The 25,633-nt window shown below is 46.1% G+C and overlaps 1 protein-coding gene across 2 annotated transcripts in view; it reads right to left on the bottom strand.

The window, feature by feature from the left end:
* The window catches only part of TMEM185A (transmembrane protein 185A), a 483,347-nt gene that overhangs the window by 48,194 nt on the left and 409,520 nt on the right, over positions 1–25,633 (bottom strand). For both annotated transcript variants that reach the window (XM_044057176.1, XM_044057175.1), the window contains exon 6: positions 16,864–16,987. In XM_044057176.1, coding sequence (XP_043913111.1) covers positions 16,864–16,987 — 124 coding nt within the window. The remainder of the gene's footprint in view (positions 1–16,863; positions 16,988–25,633) is intronic.

A 25,633-nucleotide genomic window follows, 5' to 3' on the forward strand; every position in this document is an offset into this window, starting at 1 on the left:
AGCGAATCGGCAACTGGCTTGGGAGAAGCTTCGTCATCGGTTTTGGGCCTCGGCTGTCTTTCATTTTCTTTGTCTTTGCGTTTTTTGTAGTCGGATGGCTTTCTGGCATTTCTGGATAATTAAATCTGCGTCCAAAGTAGTTTAAAGCAAAATCATACAGAGACTTGATAGTGCATTGGTTAAATCTAGCACAAAACCAACAATCCAGAAAATTATGATCAGGGCCTAGGCAAGGAATACAGTAAGAATGAAAGTCCTTATGACTTCTAGGTTGAGAACTGCTGATTGAGGGCTCAGTGTCTGTTATTCTAAAAGTGTATTAATTCTGGTTTAAGCACTTGGGCTTTCAAGCCAGTTATTTTACATTAAGAGGGATCGTGGTCTACACTCTTGTGGGAGGAGAGGCTGGACTCTGCCCTTCTGAGCTGGGAATTTCTGGTTAAAGGCTTATAGTGCATGCATATCTGAACTGTTTCTTACTGAAGTTGGTGCGCCTTGTTTGCTGTGGCATAGACTGGATTCGGGCCTGCTGGATCTAGCTTTGTTTGTGTAACTTGAGCACTAATCCAGACATTCTCTAAAGTATTCAATGGTATTTATTACTGCTTGGTTGTAACTTGATTAAAGTGTAGCTATCATTCAAGTCTTTTGGATTAAGCACTTGGGCTTCAGACCAGTTGTTTTACATTAGGAAGGTTTGTGGCAAGCACTGTGGTGGCAGGACAGGTAGCTTTCATCCTTCTAAGTTGGGAACTGCTGATTGAGAGCCCAGTGTCCAAGTGTATTAGTTCTGGTTTAGGCACTTGGGCTTCAGGCCAGTTATTTTACATTAAGAAGGTTCGTGGTCTGCACTCTTGTGGGAGAAGAGGCTGGACTCTGCCCTTCTGAGCTGGGAATTTCTGGTTAAAGGTTTATAGTGCCTGAATATTTGAACTGTATCTTACTGAAATTGGTTCACCTTGTTTGCTCTAGCATAGACTAGATCCAGGCCTGCTGAATCTAGCTTTGTTTATATGCTTGTTGTTTGTTTGCTTGTTATTTCCTGGAAGCTAATTCCACCTAATACGCAACTTCTCAGCTTCTGTGGATCACTAGTGATATCTGCATTGCTTACTGTACTTATTTCCTTGTTTCACTTGAAAGAAAGTTACTGTTTGTCGCTTTTGCATTTAGTTACTTGTAACACATTGCACTCAAGTTACCTGGCACTTGCTCACTAAAGCAATTATATAAGTCAGCACTAAAAATTAAAAGCACTACACCCTCACTCCCCACTGGCCCTTGTTTTCAATTAAGGATTTCCCAATATTATTCTAGCATGTCCAAAGGTCAGTTGTCAATCTCCTCTCCGGTCCAGCTGGTGAATCTGGGAATCTTGAGGCAATGTTATAACTGCCTCATGTACACAGACAACCCTCTCCTCCTCCCACATAACACAAATACTTGCGAGAGATGCAGCTATTTAGCCAAACTGGAGGCTGAGCTCTCTCAACTCAGGACTGGCAAGACCAGACAGGAGGAGAAGGCAACTACACACACCACAAAACCAGCCTCACATAATGCTACCACTCCACTGAATCAAACACATAAACACACAAAGACATACTCGCAGGCTCTGAGTAAAAATTTACCTAAACAGCAGAGGCCTCCAAAGCAGACACCCAAACAACTGCTACCTCAAGACACCCCACAAGCAACACAAACCACAAAAGCAGTGTGCAAAGCAGTCACAGCCCTTAAGGCCAAATACAACACCAAACATACTTGTCATAGGTGACTCCATAGTCAGACACACTGACGTCCCACTCACCAGGCTGAACAAGGAGAGGGTCACAGTAAGCTGCCTATCGGGCGCTAGAATCCGCCACATAACACAAGCACTCGGGTCACTCCACGGCAAGTACAAATATGACAGTCATTGTCCATGCTGGTGTGAACGACCTGAGACGTACCTCCCTGGACTACATGAAAAGAGACATAGAGGAGCTCTCTGATTATGTGCCCAGGCAGGTATGACCCTAACCCTGAGCAGTATCCTTCCTTCACCAAGAATGATGCCACAATATAGAGACAAGATGATCAGCTTTAACAATTGGCTTAATGTCTGGTGTCATTCAAAGGGATCCAGTGTCTGTCTGCCTGGGATGACATGCTTGACAAGCCACGCTGCTTCGCAAGGGACGGCTTGCACCTGTCACCCTGGGATTCGGATATTGGCTAAGGCTCTTGCCACCCCATAGTGCCTTTTTAGGCAAGGCTCAAATTCTAAACCTACCACCCTAGAAAACAAAAATGGGAAGAAACTGAGGGTAATGCTGCTCAATGCCAGAAGTCTAAATCTCAAAATGCACGCACTCGAGGCCCTTCTCAGTATGGAGAACATCGATGTCTGTGCTGTAACTGAAACCTGGTTCAAGGCTCCTGAGAGCACCCCGGCACTATTAGGTTTTACCTCATATCATGCGTTCCGCCCCAAAACCCGGACCACACCACAAAAGGAGGGGTGTATCCATATTCATAAAGGATACCCACACCTCCAGGTTGGTGGCAACGCATCTAAGCTTCGAAACCATCCAGGTGCAACTAACCATAGGCAAAACTGCTCTACAAATTGTAGCATGCTGCAGGCCACCCTCTCAAACTCAGGAACCCCACACAGCCTTCCTGAAGACACTGGAGGGTATAAATGTATCTCCAAACACCATCATATTGGGTGATCAACTACCCGAATATAGACTGGGAACATTACTCAAGCCCTAACTTTCTAGCCCAACGGTTCCTGGAGTTCATAAATTCAAATGCCATGGAACAGCTAGTCACTGTTCCCACGAGAGGAGAAAATATACTAGATCTCATTGTCACAAACATGGGGACAAAATGCTCCACACCGGAAGTATATCCCTCATTGGTGAGATCTGATCATAAACTAATCTCACTGGAAATCCACATCCCCGCCCCACCCCCAGCAAAAGACCATAGTGAAGAACTTCTCTAAAGCAAACTTCACACTACTCAAGACTGGTGTGGTATCCTTCAAGGCCCCTGAGCCAGAGGAAACCACAACCCAAGCTGCGGAAGCCCTTACAAATGCCTTCTATGAACACCTCCAGGACTGCATGGATCAGGCAATCCCAAATAAAACCAAGACTCTTTCCACAAAGGGCAAACGTCCAGTCTGGTGGACCCCAGCCATTAACAAACTTTACAATAAGAGGAGAAAGCTATTACATGATAGAACAAAATCCATAAAAGGGAAGTCACCCCTGATCATTAATAGTAAAAAAATACGAGCACTCAAAATCAACTAAGGCCAATTTTGAGAGAAAAATTGCCATGGATTCAAAGGACAATCATAAGGCCTTTTTCAGCTATGTTAGGAACCTGGGTGGAAACTCCCAGATATGCTCAGAATTAGTCCAAAATGATACAAAAATCACTGAACCCACAGACATTGCCAACATACTGGCAGACAGGTTCAGTGCAAACTTCACCCCTCTCCCCTAAAGGAGAGATAACTATCCCAGCCGAGTGTAGCCTCCCGGACATCTCAAATGCGCAGGTGAAAGCTGCTCTCTAAAGCTAAAAACACAGCATCAATGGGACCGGTGGTGTCCCCGGCTGTGTGCTACGAGCTAAATGAGGAATTAAACCCGCACATAAGGCAGCTGTTTAATCTCAGCCTTACCACAGGATACGTGCCCAAGGAGTGGCGTCGGCAACTGTGGTCCCACTCTACAAAGGCGCCTCACGGACCCTGGTAATTACCGCCCCATAAGCTTAACAAGTCTAGTCTGCAAAGCTATGGAGAGGATCATAATGGAGCTCATAAACAAAGATATAGGGGACTTGCAGACATTGGACCCGACCCAGTTTGGCTTTGTCAAGGGAAGATCATGCCTTTTGAACTTGGTCGACTTCTTGAAACAGTCACCAAGGCCATTGATGAGGAAAGACAGTCCATACAGCCTACCTTGACCTTGCAAGGCTTTCGACACAATACCCCACTCGGGTATTGTAGAAAAACTTACCAGCTTAAATGTAAACCCATATGTCACAAGATGGGTTGCAAACTGGATTAAGGACAGAACCCACAGGGTTAGAGTTGCTGGTGCTGTGTCAGACTCCAAGCCGGTCACAAGTGGTGTCCCACAGGGCTCGGTCCTTGGCCCCCTATTGTTTGGCATCTACTTCTCAGAAGTACAGGCCAACATGGGAGGACTTTGGCTGACAAAGTTTGCAGACGACTGCAAACTGGGCGCCATAGTGGAAAGTGCATCAGACACGGCTATCCTTCAGAAGGGACTCACGGAAACAGATAGCTGGTGCCAGAGCCATGGCCTGAAGTTAAACGCCAAAAAATGTATAGTCATACCCTTCAGGAAAAACAAGGTAACCCCAAGCTACCATATAGGTGGCAATCCACTAAGCACAGAAGAGGTTATCAGGGACCTGGGGACCCAGGTTGACAGTGGCCTTTCTTTTGACACTCACATTGCTAAAGTGGTTAGAAAGACCTTCTACATTGCCCACCTGATCATGAAGGGATTCACATCCAGATCTAGTGAGGTCATTGTTCCCCTGTACTCTTCACTTATCAGACCAATGATAGAGTACAATGCCCCATTCGGGATGTATCTCACCAGACATCTGCAGCAATTGGAGACCCCAAAAGTTCCTCACCAAAAGGATAAAGGGACTCCAAAATCTGTCATATGCTGCCAGATTGAAGAAACTCCAGCTCTATTCAGTCGCATACCGTCTGCTCAGAGATGACATGTGCCTGACATACAAGGCCATGTCCAACCCGGAATTAATGGACATGCTCCACCTCAAAAAATCCAAATCCACCAAAACCACTAGAGCAAGCGACTTAAACCTTAGCACGGATATAAATAGGACGTGCTGGAGGGATAGATTTATCACTCAGAGACTTCCTATGCTGTGGAATAAAATCCCGGTCCATGTGAGGCAGAGCACCTCGCTGACTCTGTTCAAGAGAAATCTAGACCTGTGGATGGGAGATCGTAGGTTTACCCCGGGAATCATATCTGTGTCACTGCTGGACAGAGGCACAACAAACTAATGGGCACAGTATTTTTTCATATAAGGGGTGGCGTAAGCCACAAAAATTTGGGCTAGGCTTATAAATGCCTTAGGGCAGATAGCCTAGTATAAACCTATGAACCTATGAACCTATGAGGTATTTGCCTCCCACAAGAAATACAATTATTAAATTTTTCTGACATCGGTTCAGGAGCAAGAAAAAGTTTCCCCAATGGGGTACTTTGCTTTATAGAAGACTTCGGATCTGAAATTCGAACTCAAAAATCTCAGGAGTCGGCCGACCGGCACTTGCGAACTGCTTCTGCTTCGGGAACCGCGCGGCAAGAAAGACGAAAATGGCGTTGGCTGTTTCTTTTATACCCCTGACGACCTGACGTCAGGGAAGGGGCGATGACAGCCGACGCAGGACCCAAGACTTTGGAATTCAGGCCGACTGAGGGCAACCTGCCAGGATTACCCAAATGTAATGACTGCAACAGTGAAACACGAAGAACATTCATTGTTTCCAGGTCCTGAGAATGTTGATACCATAGACTTTTTAGATACCATTGAAGTTTCCTCACATGCAGTCTTGCATATGGAATTAACAGAATGCAAGACGCCATGAACCCAAAGGCTTGCAGGTTTTTCCTTGCAGACAGATGGGTTTTTGTGGCCAGTAGTTTGAAGTAGGTTGTCAAATGAACTTGTTTCTCTGGAGTGAGGAATGCCATCTGGGAAGTTGTATTCAAGCTTGCTCTCAGGAATACAATTTGTTGGCAGGGTAATAGGTGTGATTTCTTCTTCTTGATGGTGTACTCCAGTGAATTTATTAGTCTCTTTACAAATTCCAGGTGCTGTAATAGCTAGTCCTGACTCTCTGCCTGAATCAGGCAATCATCCACATATGGGTAAATCTGAATATTTCTCTGCCTGCAAAATGCAATGGAAATACCCTGGGCGCAGTAGATAAGCCAAAGGGCAGTGCAGAGAACTGATAGTGCATGGAGTCTGCCCTGAAGCGGCTGAATTTTCTGCAGGATTCCCTTATTGGGATGTGCAAGTAAGCTTCTTTTAAGTCTAGAGTTGCCAGCCAGGCATCCTTGGCTAGCATAGGAAGAAGCTGCTGAAGAGTTAGCATTTTGAATTTTGGAACCACCAGAAAGGTGTTGAGAATAGAAAGGTCCAGGATAGGACGCCAGGAGTTTTCTTTTCTGGGAACCAGGAACAGTCTTGAATAAAAACCTTAGGAAGACCACCTTGTTCTGCTGGAACAGGCTGAATAGCCCTGATACTGAGGAGAGAGAACACTTGTTTTTAAGGCCTCCACCCACTGGTTTGGGGAAAGGTCTGGCCATCCACTTGGGGTTGGGAGTGACTGGAAGTGGAATCTGTATCCTAGGGAAACTATGTTTAAAACCCATTTGTTTTAGGTAATGAGTTCCCAGTTTTTTGCATGCAGGGCGAGCTTTCCTCCTAAGGGAGCAAGTACATGAGCAAGGCTTGGTAGAGTTAATAAGTCATTGCGCCATTTTTACATGCGGGGTGGCTTACTACTCCCTGCTTTGGAAGTGCCCCCCCCAATGCTTCGATCTGTGCATAGCCTGTGACTGAAGTCTTGGTGGTCTGCTGCTCCTGGGTTTGGACTGAGAAGGATGGAAGGGACTGGAAAGGACCAGTTCTTTGAAGGCAAATGCCTACTGAATCTAGGTGTCTGTACTTGTAAGAAATCTTTAACAGTTTGCATAGATTTAGCTTTTTCCTCCATCCTTTTGAGGACTACTTCCGCTTTGCTGCCAGAAAGGCGCTCTTGGTAAGGGTGCATCCAGTCATTTAGCTTTAACATGATCTGGCAAGTTTTGTTCCTTAAGCCAAGCATGCCTTCTAAGTACAGACTCAGTGACAGCAACCCTGCAAGATGCTTCTATAGCATCAACACCACATTGCAAAGTATGTTTACCTACTTGGTCAGCAGAATGCATCAACTTGTAAATCTTTGTGCTCAGCACAGTCAGGAATCAACATCATTTTCTGTTTAAGCCCAGAATATGCGCTGCTGATACTTTAACATATGAAACTGGCAATTTAAAGACCTAATGGTCAAAGTAGCAGAAGTATATACCTTCTTACCCCATCTGTCTAAAGCTCTAGAATCCCTATCAGAAGGGGTAGGATTTTTGGCAGTAGTAGCCTTAATGTGTTTTGGTCCTTGGAAAATGGTCTCTGGATCTGCAGTAAGATTCTTGATAAGGAATTTGAGAGAGTCAGGTACTCTGTAGTACCGGTCAGGTGCGAGCGGGAACCAAGTGTCTGGGGTAAGGCTGGATTCCAAGAAAAAATCATCTACAATCTCCAGCACAGGAGGGATAGCTAGAGGCCTGTGTTGAGACAGGTTTAAAAATTCCCCAAGTCTCTTTTTGGATTGAGAATAGTCCTGGTTTTCACAGCAGAAATGCTCCCTAAGGGTATGCAAGGTTTCACCAAAAGAAAAATCTTCTGGAGCGGAAGCAGAGGGAATGGAATCCTCTGCATCAGAATCCTCATAAGTAGATACGGTAAAATCCTGGTAGTCAGAAGGAACAGAGATATCAGATTCCTGACTAGAAGAATCAGAAAGAAAATCAGTTCTAGGTTTCAGAGGGGGAAGGCTGGCTTCCCCTCATTAAGGTAATAAGGTCTTCAGGTATTCTCATCATTTGTTTGAGGCATATGGGCCTGAGCATGCGCTTTGGTCATCTGTTTTCTAGGCTTAGTGTGAGCTTTAGGCCTGAGGAATTCGGTATTTTTAGCTTGAAACAAAGTCGTCGGTTTGATATGAAAATCGGTAGGCCTGCACAGCGGCTCCAGACCCATCCAAGGTAGAGACATCTGCAGGTTCCATAGTCTCGCAATATACCAGACTCCAAATGGGTCTCAGTAGAGGCCTGCAAATCTGTAGTAGCGGGTATCAGGGGCTGCAAAAAGTCCTCACCGAGTACCGGCAGACTGGCGACTAGCTTATCGGAAGTGTCGGCAGTTTTGGACCTATGCGGTCTGTCTCTGTCTTTATCCTTACGTTTTTTCGGGAGATCGGTAGTTGGACGGCTTAATTAAGCCATTTCTGAGTACGGAGATCGAGAATGAAAGTATTTAGCTACAAAAATAGCCCGATGACTAATAGTTTGGGTGTTGCACAAGGTTCAAAACCGACAGCGAGGGATGTCTTGTTCAGGGCCTAAACAGGTGACGCAGTAAGAATGAAAATCTCTGAGGTATTTGCTTTCCACAGGCAAGACAATCATTATTTTTTTCTGACATCGGTTAGAGCAAGAAAAAAGGATCCCCAATGGAGTACTTATCTTTTTGAAAACTTCAGGTGTAAAACTCGAAAATGAAAATTTCAGGAGTCGACAGACCGGCACTTGCAAACTGCTTCTGCTTCGGGCATCGCACGGCAAGAAAGACTGATGTAATGGCGTTGGCTGCATGTTTGATGCCCCTGATGACCTGATGTCATTTAAGAAGCGACAGCATCCAATGCAGAAATCCAAAGACTCTGATATTCAGGCCGGCTGAGGGCTACTGCAGGCCGATAACCCAAATGTGATTACTGCAACAGTGAAACATGAACATTAAAAATTTCAGGTAGCTGCTGACCAGCACTTGTTAACTGCTTCTGCTTTGGGCTCCCTCACAAGAAAAGCTGATGTAACGGCATCAGCTGCATGTTTTATACCCCTGATGACCTGACGTCATGGATGAGGCGACAGCATCCGACGCAGAAATCCCAAGACTCGGGTTATCTGCCTGCAGGTATCCCTCAGTCAGCCCGAATACCAAAGTGTGATGACTGCAACAGTGAAACACGAAGAACATCAGTCAGTGCTGGAAAACTAGGAGTTGGCATCTCCAAGGCCTCAGAGGAGCAAAAGTAGGAAGGGTCACAGAAGTAGGGGAGCCGGCACCCAAATGTGCCGGAACCAAGGAAACATCTGAAAGCCCCCTCGCCGTAAGGAGCTGATCCCATCAGTCTCAACCTATTTCTGTCAGGCTCTTAGTGAAACGAATTGACTGGGTTGTGGGGGATTTTGGACTTTCCAAAAAATGGATTGGGCAACTGACCAACAAAGGGAACTATAGATGGGGAATATCTAGTCCTAGGTCTAACCATGAAAGAAAATTTAGGAGACTTTGGTGGACCCAAAGATATCAGTGCCACAAAAGACAATGGCGCCCATGCTGTCTGCTCCATAGGCTGGTCTAATATTTTTTCCAATAACTTCAGCACTGGTGGAGAAGTCAGTTTAGGTGGAGAAGTCAGTTTAGGTGCAGAAATCGGTACCGAAGTAGCCCTTGGAGAAGCTGTTGGTTCCACAGAGATGGGTAGGAACCGAAGTTCTCAGTTTCTTGGTCATCAGTGCCAAGGGAAGCCGGCACCGATCGACTTCTTTTTTGGTTTGTTTAATTTGGAGGATGACAAAGAGGAGGAAAGGGAAGATGCATTTGGTTTGCTTTTACCAGAAAACTAGATAAGGCCTACTCAAAAGCAGATTTAATCATCAACTTGAAGTATTTTTTTTTCCTTTCTACCAGGGCCCGGTGACTAAAGGCATGACAGACTGAACAATCCACTTGTAAGTGCACTGGTCCCAAGCAACAGACACAAAGAATGCCTATCGGAATTGGAAATCGTATGGTCACATTCTTGACATTTTTTTAAAACCAGAAGCTCCTTTAACTTTGTAAGCCATACCTTATAAAAGCAATTAGCCAAACAAGATATCAAGAATAGAAAAGGGTAGCAAGGCTACCAACAATGGTAGATAAAAATACCTAAGTACAGGAGGCTACCAATGATGGTAAACAGACAAACAAATACAGGGAGAAATAGAAATACAAAGTAGAAGTTATGTACTCACCATAAAGTTCCATCTGAGTAGGTACTTCATTTGTCTGCAACCTGTGGGTCTCGGATCCGACCGGCAGCTTTCCAAGCTTCAAGATCAGAGCTCCTAGCTCCTCCCCTCTACCCATAATCCCCTGTTACCACCACACTACCTCAGATCGGTTTTGCTGTATCACCTGATAAATCTGTAAATAAACAGTTTCAGTTATTCTCAAAGAATCATAAATGATCCTAGAAACCCGATACAGGCTAGGGAGATGGCAGGGGGTGGGGGGTGGGGTGGTTGCAGACAAATGAAGTACCTACTCAGATGGAACGTTATGGTGAGTACACAACTTCTAAATCTGAAGTAGTTACTTCATTTGTTCTGCAACCTGTGGGACAGAGTCCCCAGCTACCTAAACAAAAACTTGGGTGGCCTATGGAAGAATATTCCGAAGCACCGCGGAGCCAAAGGACGCCCTGCTTCTAGATATCATGTCCAGCTTATGAGAAATAAACGTATGAGCAGAAGACCAAGTGGCTGCTGAACATATGCCATCCAACGGCATCCTGGACCAGAAGGCTGCAGAAGTTGCTATGGACCGTGTGGAATGTGCACGAATTTTAAATGGGGTTGTTCTGCCCGATGCCTTGTAAGCCTGAGAAATACATTGACAAATCCAATTAGCCAGCATCACTTTGTATATAGGTTTCCCCATGGATGGAGGAGCAAAGGACATGAACAGTTTATCAGCCTTACGAACGTCTTTGGTCCTGTGCAGGTAAAAACGCAACTGTATGTACATCTAGTGTGTGCAACATGTATTCTCCCTTATTTTGAAAATTCTTGAAAAACACTGGCAGATTGATAGTCTGATTGATATTTGCCACAGATACCACTTTTGGTAAAAATGACGGGTTAGTCCTGAGAGACACTCTGTCATTGTGAAAAATAAGGTAGGGAGGTTTCATGCACAAAGCTTGGAGCTCTGAAACCCTTTTAGCAGAAGTTATGGCTACCAAGAATGCTGTTTTCCAGGACAGAAATTTAAGAGGTACAGAAGCTGCAGGTTCAAAAGGAGGTTTCGTTAAGGCTTGCAGAACAAAGGTTAAGTCCCAAGGGAGAGTCACGGATTTCACAGGTGGCTTGAGAAGGAAAACGCCACGCAAGAATGTCTTACACAATTTTGTAGACGCTAGGGATCCTAATCAGTCTCCCACATGAAAATGGGATATTGCTGCCAACTGTACTTTCACCGTTGATGCACTGGCCCCTTGTTCAAATATCATGGACAAAAAATCCAAGACTGTAGGAATCGGAACAGTAAAAGGGTTGAGACCCTGGCTGTTAGCCCAGATAGAAAATCGTTTCCACTTGCTATTATAGATCTTCCTGGTGGACGGTTTATGAGCCGCTACCAGAATAGTTTTCACTGGTGACGAGATACCGGGAGTCCTTGCCATTAGTGGAACTGGATCAACCAAGCTGCAAGCCTGAGGTTTACCAGGTTCGGTGTTGGGCACCCTGTTGGGTGCGAGATCAGATCTGGAATGGGATCCAGGATTAAAGGGGAGGAGAGACTGTGAGACCGCAGGTATGGAAACCAGATTTGACGAGGCCAGAATGGGGCTATGAGGATAATTTTGCTCCCCAACCGTGCGGCTTTCTGAATGAACTTTGCCATGAGCGGAAGCGGGGGATAAGCATAGAGTAGACCGGGAGGCCAAGCATGAATCAAAGCGTCTCTGGGGCTCTCCCCTTCTGGGGGAAGAATTGCGAAGAACTCGCTGCATTTTGTGTTTTGGGGAGTAGCAAAGAGATCGCAGCGAGGCCAACCCCACTTGTGGAAAATCTCCTTCGCAACTTTCGGATTGAGACACCACTCGTAAGGACTGCGAATTACTCAACTCAATTTGTCCGCCAGGATGTTGGATCGTGCCGGAATGTGCGTTGCTATCAGAAAGCGGTTGGTGGATATCGCACTTTCCCAAACTCTTATGGCTTGTCGACAAAGAGGGTAGGATCTGGTTCCCCCTTGTTTGTTTATATACCAGACCACTGACATATTGTCTTGTCTGTATTGCAATCGTTCCTAGAGGTAGAAGGTGTTGGAGAGCCTGCAACGCTAGAAGCACCGCCCTTCATCTCCAGAACATTTATGTGCAAGGCGGTCTCCGACAAGGTCCACGTACCTTGGACGTTTCTGCCCAAACAATGCCCCCCCCCACCCTAGGCGAGAAGCATCCGTGGTTAACGTGGTCTGAGTAGGGGGAAGCACAAAAGGTCTCCCTTGCCTGAGTTCTGGGGAGTGAAGCCACCAAAGGAGGGATTCCCTGCAAACCCTGCTCAGGGGAATGGGAGTATTCAATGGATGGTGTAACAGTGACCATTGAACTTGAGTGTCCACAGTAATATACGCATCCTTAGGCGAGCATGGAGAGAGAGGCCGATAGCCGCTGCCATCGAGCCTAGTGCTCTCAGGACTAACTCCGCCGACGGAGCTTTGGTGCGAAGAAGAGCCAAAACTTGGAGTGAGGCTGGACAGCCCGTCCGAGGTCAAGAAGGCCCAAGAAGATCGGGAATCTAGCCTGGCTCCTATGAAATCTAATGCTTGCACAGGATGAAGTAAAGACTTCGGTATGTTGACTGAAATGCCCAAACTGTCGGCAAGAGACAGAACATGATTCGTGATACAAAGTTGATGCCTGTTGGTTGCTGTGAGGAGCCTGTCGTCTAGGTACGGAAAGACCCTTATGACCTGAAGCCTCAGGTGGGCCGCAACCACTGCCATGACTTTGGTGAACACCCTGGGGGCTGAGGTGAGTCCGAACGGAAGGACCCTGAACTGGTAATGACTGGCCCCTAGCCGGAAGCTGAGGATCCTCCTGGACCGTCTGTCCATTAGAATGTGGTAGTACGCATTCTTTGAGGTCTGTTGAGCACATCCAGTTGTTCTCCTGCATTAAGGGGAGAATAGATTGTAGAGTGACCATCCGGAACTTTTCTTTGGGGACAAACATGTTCAGGGCGGACAAGTCTAGAATGGGCCCGAGGTCCCCCGTCTTTTTTGGCACTAAAAAGAACCTTGAGTAGTAGCCCGATCCGGATTGGTCTGGGGGGAACCGGTGGATGGCTCTTTTTTCTAACAAATTTGAAATCTCTACGGTCGCCGCCTCTCTGATTGGGTGGGACATCGAGGAGGCGACCACCTGAGGGAGGACGAAATAGGAAGGGAATTTTGTAGCCTCTGGATATAATTCGGAGCACCCATCGATCGTTTGTGATGGACTCCCACATTGACAGGTGCTTCGTTAAACGCCCCCCGACTGCCTCCAGAGCTGGACAGTCGGGTAAGCCCTCAGGGCTGCTGCGCGGGTCTCTTGGAGAAAGGCTCCCCAGACCCGAAATTACAAGGTCCCCCTCTGCCTCTGGGCCGGCGTCCACCCTGCCCCCCTCTGCCTCTGGAGGGCGTGGAGTCCTAAGCTGGATAGGATTGCTGAGACATGCGGAACCACAGCTTCTTTTGCCCCCCCCTGATTCCTTGAGAAGGAACGTTGGGGGCTCGAGAAGCGGACTCAGACGGTAGACAGAGTCTTCCCGTCCTTCTTGCTTTGGACTAGTGTATTGCGTACGGTCTTGCCAAAAAGCGAAGAGCCGTCAAAGGGTTCGCGAAGGACGCCTTGAAAGGTTCCGTGAAATTACAAAGGCGGAGCCAGGCGTGGCGTCGCAAGACAACACCTGCCCCGATGGCCCTTGAGGCTCCCTCCGTAGCATAAGACAGTAGCCGCATGGACGTATTTGAGATTGACTTGAGAGTGGCCATACGAGTAGAGAACACTGTTTTGTCCTCGACCGACATGGACTCTGGTGGAGCTGCAGTGTATTCCTTGATCAAATCCCATTGCAGCTTGATGACATACGCCATATAATTCAGCACCCCCACAGAGAAGGTTGCTGAAGCAAAGGTCCGCTTCCCTATACGGTCCAGCGCCCGGGACTCCTTGTCCGGCGGGTGGACCGTGGAGCTCTCCTGGGAGAGTTCTCTTAGTGGCAGCAGCCACCAACATGGCATCAACTGGAGACCCTTTAGCCCAAGCCTGCCTATCTGAAGGGGGGCTAAGGATTTTATCCGGCCGGCTTGGGATAGGCTCCACGGTGTCGGGCTCCTTCCAAGCCCTGGTAGTCAGGAGATCTACCAGGGGATCTGCCGGTGGGGACACCCAGGAGGTAGATGGGCCTGCTTCAAACACCTCCAGAAATACGGACTCATCCGAGGAAGGTTTTTGGGCAGACCCCCCCCCCCCCCCCTAATACGCAACATTTCCATGATGTCTCCAAAGGAGACATCCTCGGGGGGTGACCTTGGGGAACCTTCCCTTTCCTCTAAGTCCGTATCTGTGGTGACGGACTCGGGGGAGTCCATGTGCCTCATTTTACACGTCCGTTTACGAGGCACCTCTTCTGTGGGACTATCAGAAGAGGGCTCGTCAACGGCCTCTTGTTCCTCCGAGGGAACCAACTGGAGGGTCTGAGCAGGCTGTCCCGATGGAAGGATGATGGAAGGTAGACCCGTATGCAGTGGGGGAGCGGAAGGATCCAAAGCCCAGATCGGGGACCTGGAAGACCTCGACAGTACCCTCTCCACTACCTCGAACGCAGAGGGAGAACTACTGTCTTCCGGCCCCGAGAGCAGTCTCCTCAGCGCAGAGATAGGGATCGGGGTCGGAGCCGAAGCAGTCGGATCCGAGAGGGAGGTGCTCTCCAACATAGGAGGCGCCGAAGAGGCAACCACTCCCACGGATCCAACGCCTGGCCCACGGCCCCCAGAACTCTGATCAGAGATACTCGAGGGTATGGTCGGTGTCGAAAAGGCTTGGGCCACCGGCGCCAACAAAACCCCAGCTCCGAAAGGGCCTGGATCCGAAGACTCCAAAACCCGGATCCAGGTTGAAGGAGAAATCGGGGCAAATATTGAAGCTGCACTCCCCCCCCCCACCCTCTGTGGGGGGGGGGGGGCAAGAGCACCCCCATCTGCATTTGGGTCTGCAGAAACCGAAGCATCATCCTGTCCATATCGGCGTCGGAGAGAGACCTAGTAAATCTAGAGGAGGTCGTAGAGGCGGGCCTGGAAGGCCGCCTCGACAACCTCGAGGGTGATCGGAGCTCCTCCTCCGGCGAGAAGGAAGGGGATCGGAGCCGAGAAGGAGAAGGTCCGGACACCCTCGTGGGCGATTTAGCAGTCTTGGATGGCGGGGCCGAGGGATGAGGCTCGGCTCTCCTCTTATGTCGGTGCTTCTCCCTGTGCTTTTTCCTAGAAGGAGAAGACTGAACTTCCCTCGTACTCAAGGCAACAGTGGGAGTTGAGTCCCAGCCTGAGTCGAGGGAGTCAAGGGTGCCGAAGCTACCTGGGCAGCCTGCACCTTGGAGGGAGAGGAGGAAGAGGACTCCTCCGGGGGAAGCAATCCCGCCAGAATAAGCCTGTTCCTCCTGTCCCTCAGCCCAGGGGTTGAAGGCTGCGCAAACCTGGCAGTCTGAAGACAAATGGGCAACCCCCAGGCATATAACGCACTGTGGAAATCTTATGGCCACACCCAATGCACTTAGGAAAATGGCCGAAGGCCATAAGGCTTTTTTTTCTAACACACACACACTCACACGCCCAAACACCTAGGGGAGGGTTAACCAAACCAAAGCGCGAAAATAATAAAGGGCAGAGAAACACTCTCTCAACACACACTTTTTTAAATTTGTCGAAAAATTAAGAAAAAATTCACTTCCCTGCTACTAAGCTCAGGAGCTCTTCTCAAGTTGCTTGTGATCAAGCCGCGGCAAAAACGATCTGAGGTAGTGTGGTGGTGACAGGGGATTATGGGTAGAGGGGAGGAGCTAGGAGCTCGGATCTTGAAGCTTGGAAAGCTGCCGGTCGGATCCGAGGTCGGTACAGAGACCCACAGGTTGCAGAACAAATGAAGTAACTACTTCAGATTTAGAACTACTGCTACTTTCTCTCGCTTTTTTTTTTTTTTTTTTAAGGACAGGAAAAGAAGACAGTACTACATTAGCAATCACAGGGTACACCAAACGGTATAAGGGAAGGATGAGAGCTATAAAACAATAAGGAAAAAAAACATAAGCTATACAAAAAAAATTCTGAAAGAGAACAAGAAAACTGAACTTAGCTCGAGCAATTTGGCAACACACCTGTCACAAGATGAGGCAAATGAGATCTGAGGTAAATTGGAGAGGAGCATTCTGGGCATGCCTTAAGCTCAAGAGATTTGGTTTTCACAGGAAGAGTCAGGCTCAGAACCAAACCCATATGCCAAGGAATAAATGAAGCTCAACATCAGACTGAATGTTTTCTGAAAATGTCAAGAAAAATAACTACACAGAATAGGCAGCCAGGCCAGTTCAAGCCCCTGAGCTGCCGCTCATTCGTGCTCATGAAGTACAGGGAGTGTGCCCCCCAAAAGACATTACGAAGACAAACACAATGTGATGTACTGTCACATGTTCAGAAAGGACCTCCTTTGAACTAGTACTTAATATTAACATTGCCTTCAGGCTTAAGGTTTACTGAACTACTATTCACCTAATGGCAAAATACTCTTGGGCACAGCACTTTGCACTTGCCTGTAAAAAAGATTGCTTACAGAAACTGAATACTGCTCATCTCTCATTCTTTTTTTAAACTTCAAAAGGCATGTACATATGTACATGCTGACAAAAGAACATGTCTAATAATTTCAGTAACAGAGTTGATTAAAATGACCCAATATTTACAAATACAAACTCTCCCCCCCCCCTCTGTCTCTCTCTCTCATACACATATTACACACACACACACACACACACACACACACACACACACACACACACACACACACACACACACACACACACACACACACACACACAAACTGAATGTTTTTTTTCTCAACACGTTACTTACAGTGATTGCCTCCTTTCTGTCCAAATGTTGTTGCCATTAATGTTACTAATGAAAGCCAAAGTGGGACAAATATGGGAATATATGCAAAATCATTGTGTCCATCCAATTTGCGAACCAGAAGAATCTAGAAAGTAAAAAAGAAAAAATGATGTTAGTTTTTATGAACTGCAGCATTAAAACTGGAAAAAAAAAAAAAAAACGGAGAAAAAGAATAACAGAAAAAGTTCACAAAGGAAAATGGAGAAAGTACAGCTGTGTAAGTAAATCTGTCATTAACAGTAGAATTCTAACAAACCACAACTGTAGTACCTAAGCTATATGCTTTACAGCCTACCAAGGACATGACTACTGGACAGTATTCAAAGTTTCAGGGCACTTTCGAAGCACCCGGACTACTCCGGGGCTCAAGGACAGCTGCATTAAAGCAGTAGTTAGGGTGCCAAAAGCTTCAAAAATTTCTGGCCTCAAAAGGGAAGGCTAGAGCCCTGGAAGACAAAATGCTAGGAAAGGAAAATAAAACATACATACATACATTCACACCCTGGCAATCCACCTAAAATAGAATGGGGATACAGGGAGAGGATAACTACTGCAACAATGATCTAACAGAACGTCTATTTTTTTTTTTTTTTTTAAAAACACACCTGTACTATGTTCAACATTTTGATCACTGCCTAAACTGGTACAGTTCCAAATCGTAGGATAACACATGGAGGTGGATGGAATTTAAGAATCCAGGAGCTCTTGGAGAATGGTCCTACCAAAGCCTGCTTTGGACCTGGAAAACGTAGTAGGCAGTTCGTAGCGTTTTGAGAATGTTATGTACAGAGGACCAACCTGGTGCCTCTATAATACCAGAGTCCACTCTTTTCCAAAAAGCTGCATATCAATGTATCAAAACTCTTTCATCCTTCTGGATCCTGGGTAGCAGAGGAAAGGCTGGAAAAGCATACACTAATACTACATATTCACTAAAGAAAAACACTCCTCTTCCACTCGCTGCTCTTCTGACTGGGAATCAGCATCAGAATGTGAGGGATTTTTTTCTTTTCTTTTCTTTTTCCATTTGAAGTCAGTGAAGAAACACAATTTATAACATTAAAAGCAGAGAATAACCCCCTTGGCAAACCCAAGCAAGTCTTCCCTGTAAAATGAAATAAAAAAAGAGATTTTCTTAATTTTGTTTTGCTTTCTTTTCCTGGAGACTGCCTGGGAATAGAACAAACCAAGCCCAGGAATCAGCACTTTAGCCCAGTTATGCAATAAGACTTCATCCACCAAGATGGGCAAGAATGGATCTCTCTCTACAGCTACTGAGGGCTTGTCTAACTCTTGATGCTTAATGGTTACCCAAGAAGCTACACTTCAGGTACCAAGAGACTATGAGTGGTCTGAGGAGCCAAGTCCAGCAACAATAAAAGTCACCCATCAGCAGCTGAAGCCAGTCTTTCACTCAGACTCCCGAGAAATGTTCTTCTTGTGAATAGGAGAAGCAGTGAAAGAAGCCTGATAGTGGAACCTAGGTTAGTCAGTAAACTTCCTGAAAGAAAACATAAGATTTTGAGGTAAAACTTATCCAATACATAATATCTTGACCTTCGTATAAGTATTGTACATAAAAATGCAAAAACATTTTTACACAGCTATTTCACACAAGCATTCCTCCAAGTAAAAATCCCTTTACCAAACATAACAGTCCATAACAAAAAAAACATTTCCTAGCATAATATATATAACTTCCAGAAAAATCACAGTTCTTTTCTCAGAAAAATAAAGCATTGGATGGGTTTCCCCATAAGGGTACTTATCTACCCAGCTGGTCCACTAGCGACTTGTTGGATCTGAGATGCCAAAACTAGTGCTCCAGTGTTGTAGACAGGTGGGATGGTAGATCCTGTCTGAGATCAAAGAGCCATAGCACAGGTAGGGTGCCTGAGGTAAAGCCTTAGAAGAAGAAACCAAATTTGACTGGGACCGTAGTTGGCAATAAGGATTACAGTGGCTTTGCATCTTATCATTTTCTGCAGAAATTTGGGGAGGAGCAAAAAGAGATAAAGTGGTCTAGGAGGCCAGTGCTCAACCAAAGAGTCTCTCAGGAACTGTCCCAACAGGAGGGGGAGGGGATCACGTTAATGATTTTATGGCATTTGGTATTGGATGAGGAAATCAAACAGATCACGGCAAGGATGGCCCCCTGCAGCTGTAAATTTGTTGCGTCATTGCTGGACTGCAAGACCACTCATAAAAAGCATCAGGATGGACCCCCTTGAGCCTATCTGCAAAGCAGTCAATCTTCCCAGGAATTTGCAATGCAATTAGAATCCACAATCACCCACTGCCTGGCCTGGAGGAGTTGGGGGAGGGAAATTATAACCTCTGGAATTCATCTCTGTCCTGTGTGATGACCATCTATGTGAGAGAGTAGAGGGACAAGACAACCCCCGAAGGTCTCAAGAGGGGAGCAGTTGGTCAGCCTTTCAGGGAAGGTGAGGCTGCCTGCCAAAAAATGGTCCACAACATCCCTGATTCTTCAGAGCCCCGCAACCTCTGGGCCTGCATGCACTGAAGGAACAGCTTCTACCACAGTTGCTCCTGTCAGAAGTTGATTCAAATTGGTTGATGCTTGGCCTTCCTAAAAATAAATTTGGGACCCTTTTGGTTCCCGTTATATTATCTTTATTGGGTCTCAAATTTAATTCCCACTCCAGAAAATATTTTCTAAACATGTTCACACTTCTGCATCTTCTCTTTGATCAGTCATAGCAGTATTATTAAAAGATGCCTTAAAGTTGTCTACATATCACAAAGGTGTAGCCAGGCTTGATGCCTCGTTGTAATGCTTGTACCCACAGCACGTCGCTCCATTGTGCATGAGCTGCACATGAAAGCGGTTAGCAATATTCAACATCATGCCCAAAGTAGTTTCTAATCATTTCCTGGAATCAGATATAGACTATGATAAATCTCTATGGAAGTGATTCATTTAAGTGGTATAGTTTAAGGCCTTAAGTGCAAAGGTCCCTGAAGCATACACCAGGTTCCCTATTCTGCTCAAGGCCCTGGATTTTGTCCCCTACTGGGCTAGTTACTTGTAAACAGGGGTTAGTACCTGCTAAGTCTAGGAATCTCTGTAGTACCCAACCCTTGTAGTACAAATGTGGCAGTTACTCAATGAAAATCAACCACTGAAAAGGTATGTTTATTTGTGTGTAGATCAAGAAGAATGTCTACACATCCTTCATGATCACACAGGGATATGGCAGGTGACCTACAGCAGGCTAAGAAATAATAGCTTGTCTTGCTCAAGGTAAACAGAGGTTCAATACGTTATGTTCGGGGGTTACAGGAACTCTGTCTAGAGACAAATGGATCTCTGACCAATACTGATAATCCCCCGCAGTTTCTAGCAGGTCTGAATGCATTACAGGGGCTGAAATACAGCATACAAGGAATGCTGTCTTACACTGAAAGACGGCCACTGTTGCAGCACAGATATAGATGTGGTCAAGTTGCAGGAGAGCCACAAGATCCAACAATTTGTTAACACTTCTGGCACTTACTACAATGGCCATTATGTGGTCTGGACAGGAATTTACTGCAAGCCTTTTCATTATGCTGGAATGTCAAAAAGGCAGACTTTGCTTAAAACAGACACTACAGGGGCAGCAAGTGTTTTGGCCACTATGTGTAATCTCTAGATAGAAAGAAGCAAGACATCCTTGGTGAAGCAAGTTAGGCTACTGCACATATTGTCTCAAACTGTCACACACTAGACCCCTTAGAAGGGCACCAGCTACTAAGCCAATTATTAAAGTCAATTATCTTCTGTTTGCATTTGGGTACCACTTTGGGCGAGAGTAGGATTTCTCACAGGGTCAAAATCCTACCTGCAACTGACACATGCAAAGCAGCTCCAAAAGGTCTCTCTGCATGCACTCTCAAACACAGCACCTCAAGTTATTCAAACTTAGAGTCACCACCAGGTCATAATCACATCTGTCTTTTTGTAGGGCTGTTGGGCCTCGTGGCATCTGATTCTGGCATCAGAAAGGCAACTATCGCTGTGTCTTTGTCCAACCTAGTGAGTATAGACTCAAGTATGCCTGATGATGGAGTCATCAATTACCAACACATTTCTACTTGGACAAGCAGACTTAGTGGCAAAGGAAGGCTTAGAGTATGCAACCTGGGGACTCACTGAGTTATGAAAGTATGGTGGAGTTATTATAGTTAATTGTCGTACAGGATCATTAGCCCTGAAGCATGCAGGTTTGGCAGTGAATCTGTACAAACTCATCATATGCTAGTTTAATATGATCTTGAGAAGGTATGGGTGAGTTTGTGAGCTGCTTACTGACCATCAGTGTAAGTGAGAGGGTGGAGTACATGTTTATTTCCTTATTTATTGACCGATTTATCTGATATTTGGTAACCAGGAAAGTCCGACTGGGTACAGATTACCTATTTTCAGAGGAGGCCTGGGGAGAAAAGCGCCAAACAAATTATACACAAATACAAGAACACTAACATTGATGAGAGAAACTTCTCTACAGATTTTTAAATATACAGTTGATACAGGGATATTTACAAGAGATAAAAATTACATCTTAGACGTAGACATTAAACAATAAGAAAAAAAATACATATGAAAAAACTACACAGCTAATAAAATAGCTTTTTGGATACTGCCAGTAGTAAAAAATGCATAGTTACAGGATTATTCTAATGTGAATACATTATGACCTACAGAAGGAGACTACAAGGTAAGGAAAATTCATGAAAAAATACAAGCTGTTAATATTAGCTGAAAAAGTTAGGTAGGCGAGGAAAGTGCTGTTGTGTACACTTGCCATAAATGTAGATGTTAGAGTGTATTCACTGCTGCAGTCATCACCCATGGGTTATCCCTGCTGTGGTAGCCCTCGGCCGGCCAGAATACTACAGTCTATGTTTTTCTGTGTCTGCTGCTGTCGCATGCTGTCTGACATCAGGTCATCAGTGCTATAAAGGAGAGTAGCCGATGCCATTACATCAGTTTTTCTTGCCCTAACCCATCAGAGGCCCAAGTAAATATGGTAAAGTGGTCCTGGTGGCTAAAAGTCACATTTTGAAACTTATGTCTCCCTAAAAAAAGATATAAGGGGGAAGGCGGGTGGGAAATCAGGACTGCAACAGTGAATATATTCCAACATCTACATTTATGGTAAGTGGACACAACTGTACTATGTTCATGTTTCACTGTTGCAGTCATCACCTGTGGGAGGATTCCCAAAGTTGAGGATATGGGTGATAGGCTTTGTAAGATGAAAAAAAACACTGGCTAGGCAGAGTAGTACAAACACCTTTTGCTGGTTGCTCTCTCCCTTTTTGCTTTTTGCGTTACGTCTTTCTAAGATACCTAGGGCAGAGGAAATCCTGCCCTAGCCTTAGAAAATAGAGGTAGGTGGTAATGCTTGGTAAAGGTACAGTTAGAAGTCCAGGTGGCAGCTTCCAGGATGTCCCTGGTGGGAACTCCTCTGAGGAATGCTGTGGAAGTGGAGGCTGCCCTAGTGGAATGGGTTCTAATAGACTTGAGGGGGTGGGGTCCATGCAATTTGTAGCAGAAATGGACACAGCGTGATATCCATTTGGAAATGGTTTGTTTGGAAATGGGCTTCCCCTCTGCCCCTGGGGTAAAGCTGACAAGTAGTTGGTCCATTTTCCTGAAGGGTTTAGTACCATCCAGATAGTATCTGAGCTGTCTATGCATGTCTAGTGAGTGCAGAATTCTCTACCCCTTGTTTTGAGGGTTAGGAAAGGTGGGTAGCTGTATGGCCTGACAGAGTTGCATTACATACCACCTTGGGCATAAAGGAGGGATTAGTCCTCAGTGAGACCCTGTCTGCGTGGAAGATGATGAAGGGCTCAATGGCCATCAGTGCCTGAAGTTCTGAAACTCTCCTGGCTGAGGTGATAGCTAGGAGATAAGCAGTCTTCCAGGAGGGGAAATCTTAGTTCTGCTGAAGCAGCAGGTTCGAAGGGTGGTGAAGTAAGTTTTTCCAAATCATAATTCAGGTCTCAGGCTGGAGTGGGTGACCTTCTGGGAGGTCTGATATTAGAAGCTCCTCTGAGGAATTGTTTAATCAAAGGATGGGAGGATAGGGCTATTCTGTATCAAAAGGAGCCGAGATGGCTGAGGCATGGATTTTAATACAGGAGAAGGAGAGCCCACTATTAAGTAGCTCTGCTAGGTAGTCCAGGATAAGAGGGATGGAAGGCTGAGGTATTTCCCCCTCTGGACTGGATTCAGAAGCAAAATCTTTTCCATTTTCATGTATAAGATTTTCTGGTGCTGGGCCTTCTGCCCTCGGTGATGTCTAGGACCCGTTTGCTTAACAGGGGCCCCTTGTTTGCCTTTAGAGTATTAGCCATGCTGATAGTTTGAGAGTCTGCAAGTCTGGGTGCAGCATTTCCCCCCTCTCACCTGAGAGAAGAGGTCTGAGATCAGGGGAAGCTGCCTGGGATACTGTAAGGTCAGGCTGCGCAGTAAAAGGTACCAATGTTGTCTGTGCCAATCTGGAGCAATGAGGATGGCTTTCGGTCTCTCCTCCCATATTTTGATCAGTATCTTTGGAATAAGAGGCAGAGGAGGGAATGCGTACACAAAGAGGGTGTTTCAGGGGAAGGTCAGGGCATCCACCTTCCAGGTTAGGTGGTGATACCCCCTGGTTCAGAATGTTTTCAGCTGAAGGTTGAGGTGTGAAGCAAAGAGATCCACCTACGGAGTCCCCCACTCCTAAGTGATCTGTAAAAAAATTTTTCTGTGGAGCTGCCATTTCGTGGGGGTCCAGTAAGTTTCTGCTTAACTGGTCTGCCAGGGTGTTGTTGATCCCTGGCAGGTATTGGGCTATCAGGTGTAGTCCCCGTGGAAGAGGCCGTCAGCCATAGGTTCATGGCTAGCCTGCAGAGAGTGTAAGATTGGGTCCCTCCCTGTTTGTTGATGTACCACATTACTGTGGTGTTGTCTGTTTTGATAAGGAGAACCCCGGGCTTGAGATGGGGTTTGAAGGAAGTCAGACCCTTTTGTACTGCCATCATTTCCTTCAGGTTGATGTGTAAGGGAAGGTGCTGTGCATCTCGAAGACCTTAGTTGCACATGCCTTCTACGTGAGCGACCCAAGCTGTGTCTGAGGCATCGGTGGTAATGGTCTGCCCTGTTGGGCAAAGAGTGAAGGAAAGACCCTTGTTGTGGGAACAGGCCCTTGCCCAATAGAGAAACGTGACCCTTATACAGGGGATCAGAGGGAGAGAGGTCTCTAGAGGCCAAGAGTACTGACACCAACGGTTCTTTAGGTACCACTTGAAGTTTTCTCATGTGAAGCCTGGCAAGAGGAATTAGAAGAATGCAAGATGCCTTGTACCCCAAGGCTTGGAGGAACTTCCTGGCAGTAAGGTGAGTTTTGGAAGCCAGCTGGGTGAAACAGAGAGGCAAGAAGCTCTGCTTTTCTGGGGAGAGGAAGGCCATTTGGGATGCTGTGTCCAGCAGTGCTCCCAAGAAAATGATCTTCCAGGAGGGAGTTTGCTTTAATTTCTTCTTGTTGATGGTGTACCCTAAGGAGGTTAGGAGGGTTTTGATAAAGAGGAAGTCCTTGAGGAGCTTTTCTTTGCAGTCTGCCTGAATGAGGCAGTCGTCCAGATAAGGGTAAATTTGTAAATTTCTTTGCCTAACGAAGGCTATGGCCAGGGCTAAGCATTTGGTGAATACCCTGGGAAAAGTACATACGCCAAAGGGTAGCGCAGAGAACTGAAAGTGTTGTGAGCCTGCTCTGAAGTGAAGAAATTTCCTGCAGGATTCCCTTATGGGGATGTGGAGGTAGGCATCTTTTAGATATAGGGTTACTAACCAGGCATTTTTTGTCAAAGGCAGCAGCTGCTGTAAGGTTAGCATTTCGAATTTGTTGACCACCAAGAAGGTGTTCAGAATGGATAGATCCAGGATGGGGAGCAAAGTGCTCTCTTTTGTGGGAACCAAGAATAGTGGGGTATAAAAGCCTTTGCCTGTTTGATCTGAGGGGACAGGTACTACTGCCCCTTGGGATAGGAGAGTTTGGACTTGTTTCAATGCCTCTGCCCACTGATTTGGAGGTAAATCTGGGTACCCTCCTAAAATTGGGAGCTTGTTGAAGGAGAATTTGTATCCCTGAAAAATTATCTTTAACACCCATTGTTCCTTTGTTACAAAGAGCCAATTTTCTTTGCAGAGGGAGAGCCTTCCTCCTAGTTTTTTGGTGAGTGAAAAGAGGGCAGAGGGGGGAAGAGACCGTCACTGAGAATTTCTGCCATAGACGGATGGCTTAGAAATCCCTGCCTCTGGAGTGGGAGTGGTCCACTGTTTGGTTCTCTGCTGTCCCTGGGGTGGGAGTCTGGGTGGTCTGTCCCTGCAGGGCTTACCTTTCCCCTGTTTGCTAGGTGCAGGAAAGGACCAGTGTTTTGAGGGAAAATTCCTGCTGAACCTAGGAGGTTGTACCTGAAGGAAATATTTTACTGTTTGCATAGATTTTGCTTTGTCTTCTACCTTTTTAAGCACCTGTTCTGCTTTTTCTCCAAACAAGCGATCCTTATCCAAAGGTGCATCAAGTAATTTAGATTTGACATGATCACAGAGAGGTTGTTCTTTTAATCATACAAGTCTTCTAATGACAGATCCTGAGATTGCTGCCCTGCTAGAGGCTTCTAGGGCGTCACATCCACAGTGTAATGAGTGTTTAGCCACTTGACAAGTAGAGTGCAG

This window comes from Protopterus annectens, chromosome 15.part0 (assembly GCF_019279795.1).
Source record: "Protopterus annectens isolate FY-2018-M chromosome 15.part0, PAN1.0, whole genome shotgun sequence".
Classification (NCBI taxonomy): Eukaryota; Metazoa; Chordata; order Ceratodontiformes; family Protopteridae; genus Protopterus; species Protopterus annectens.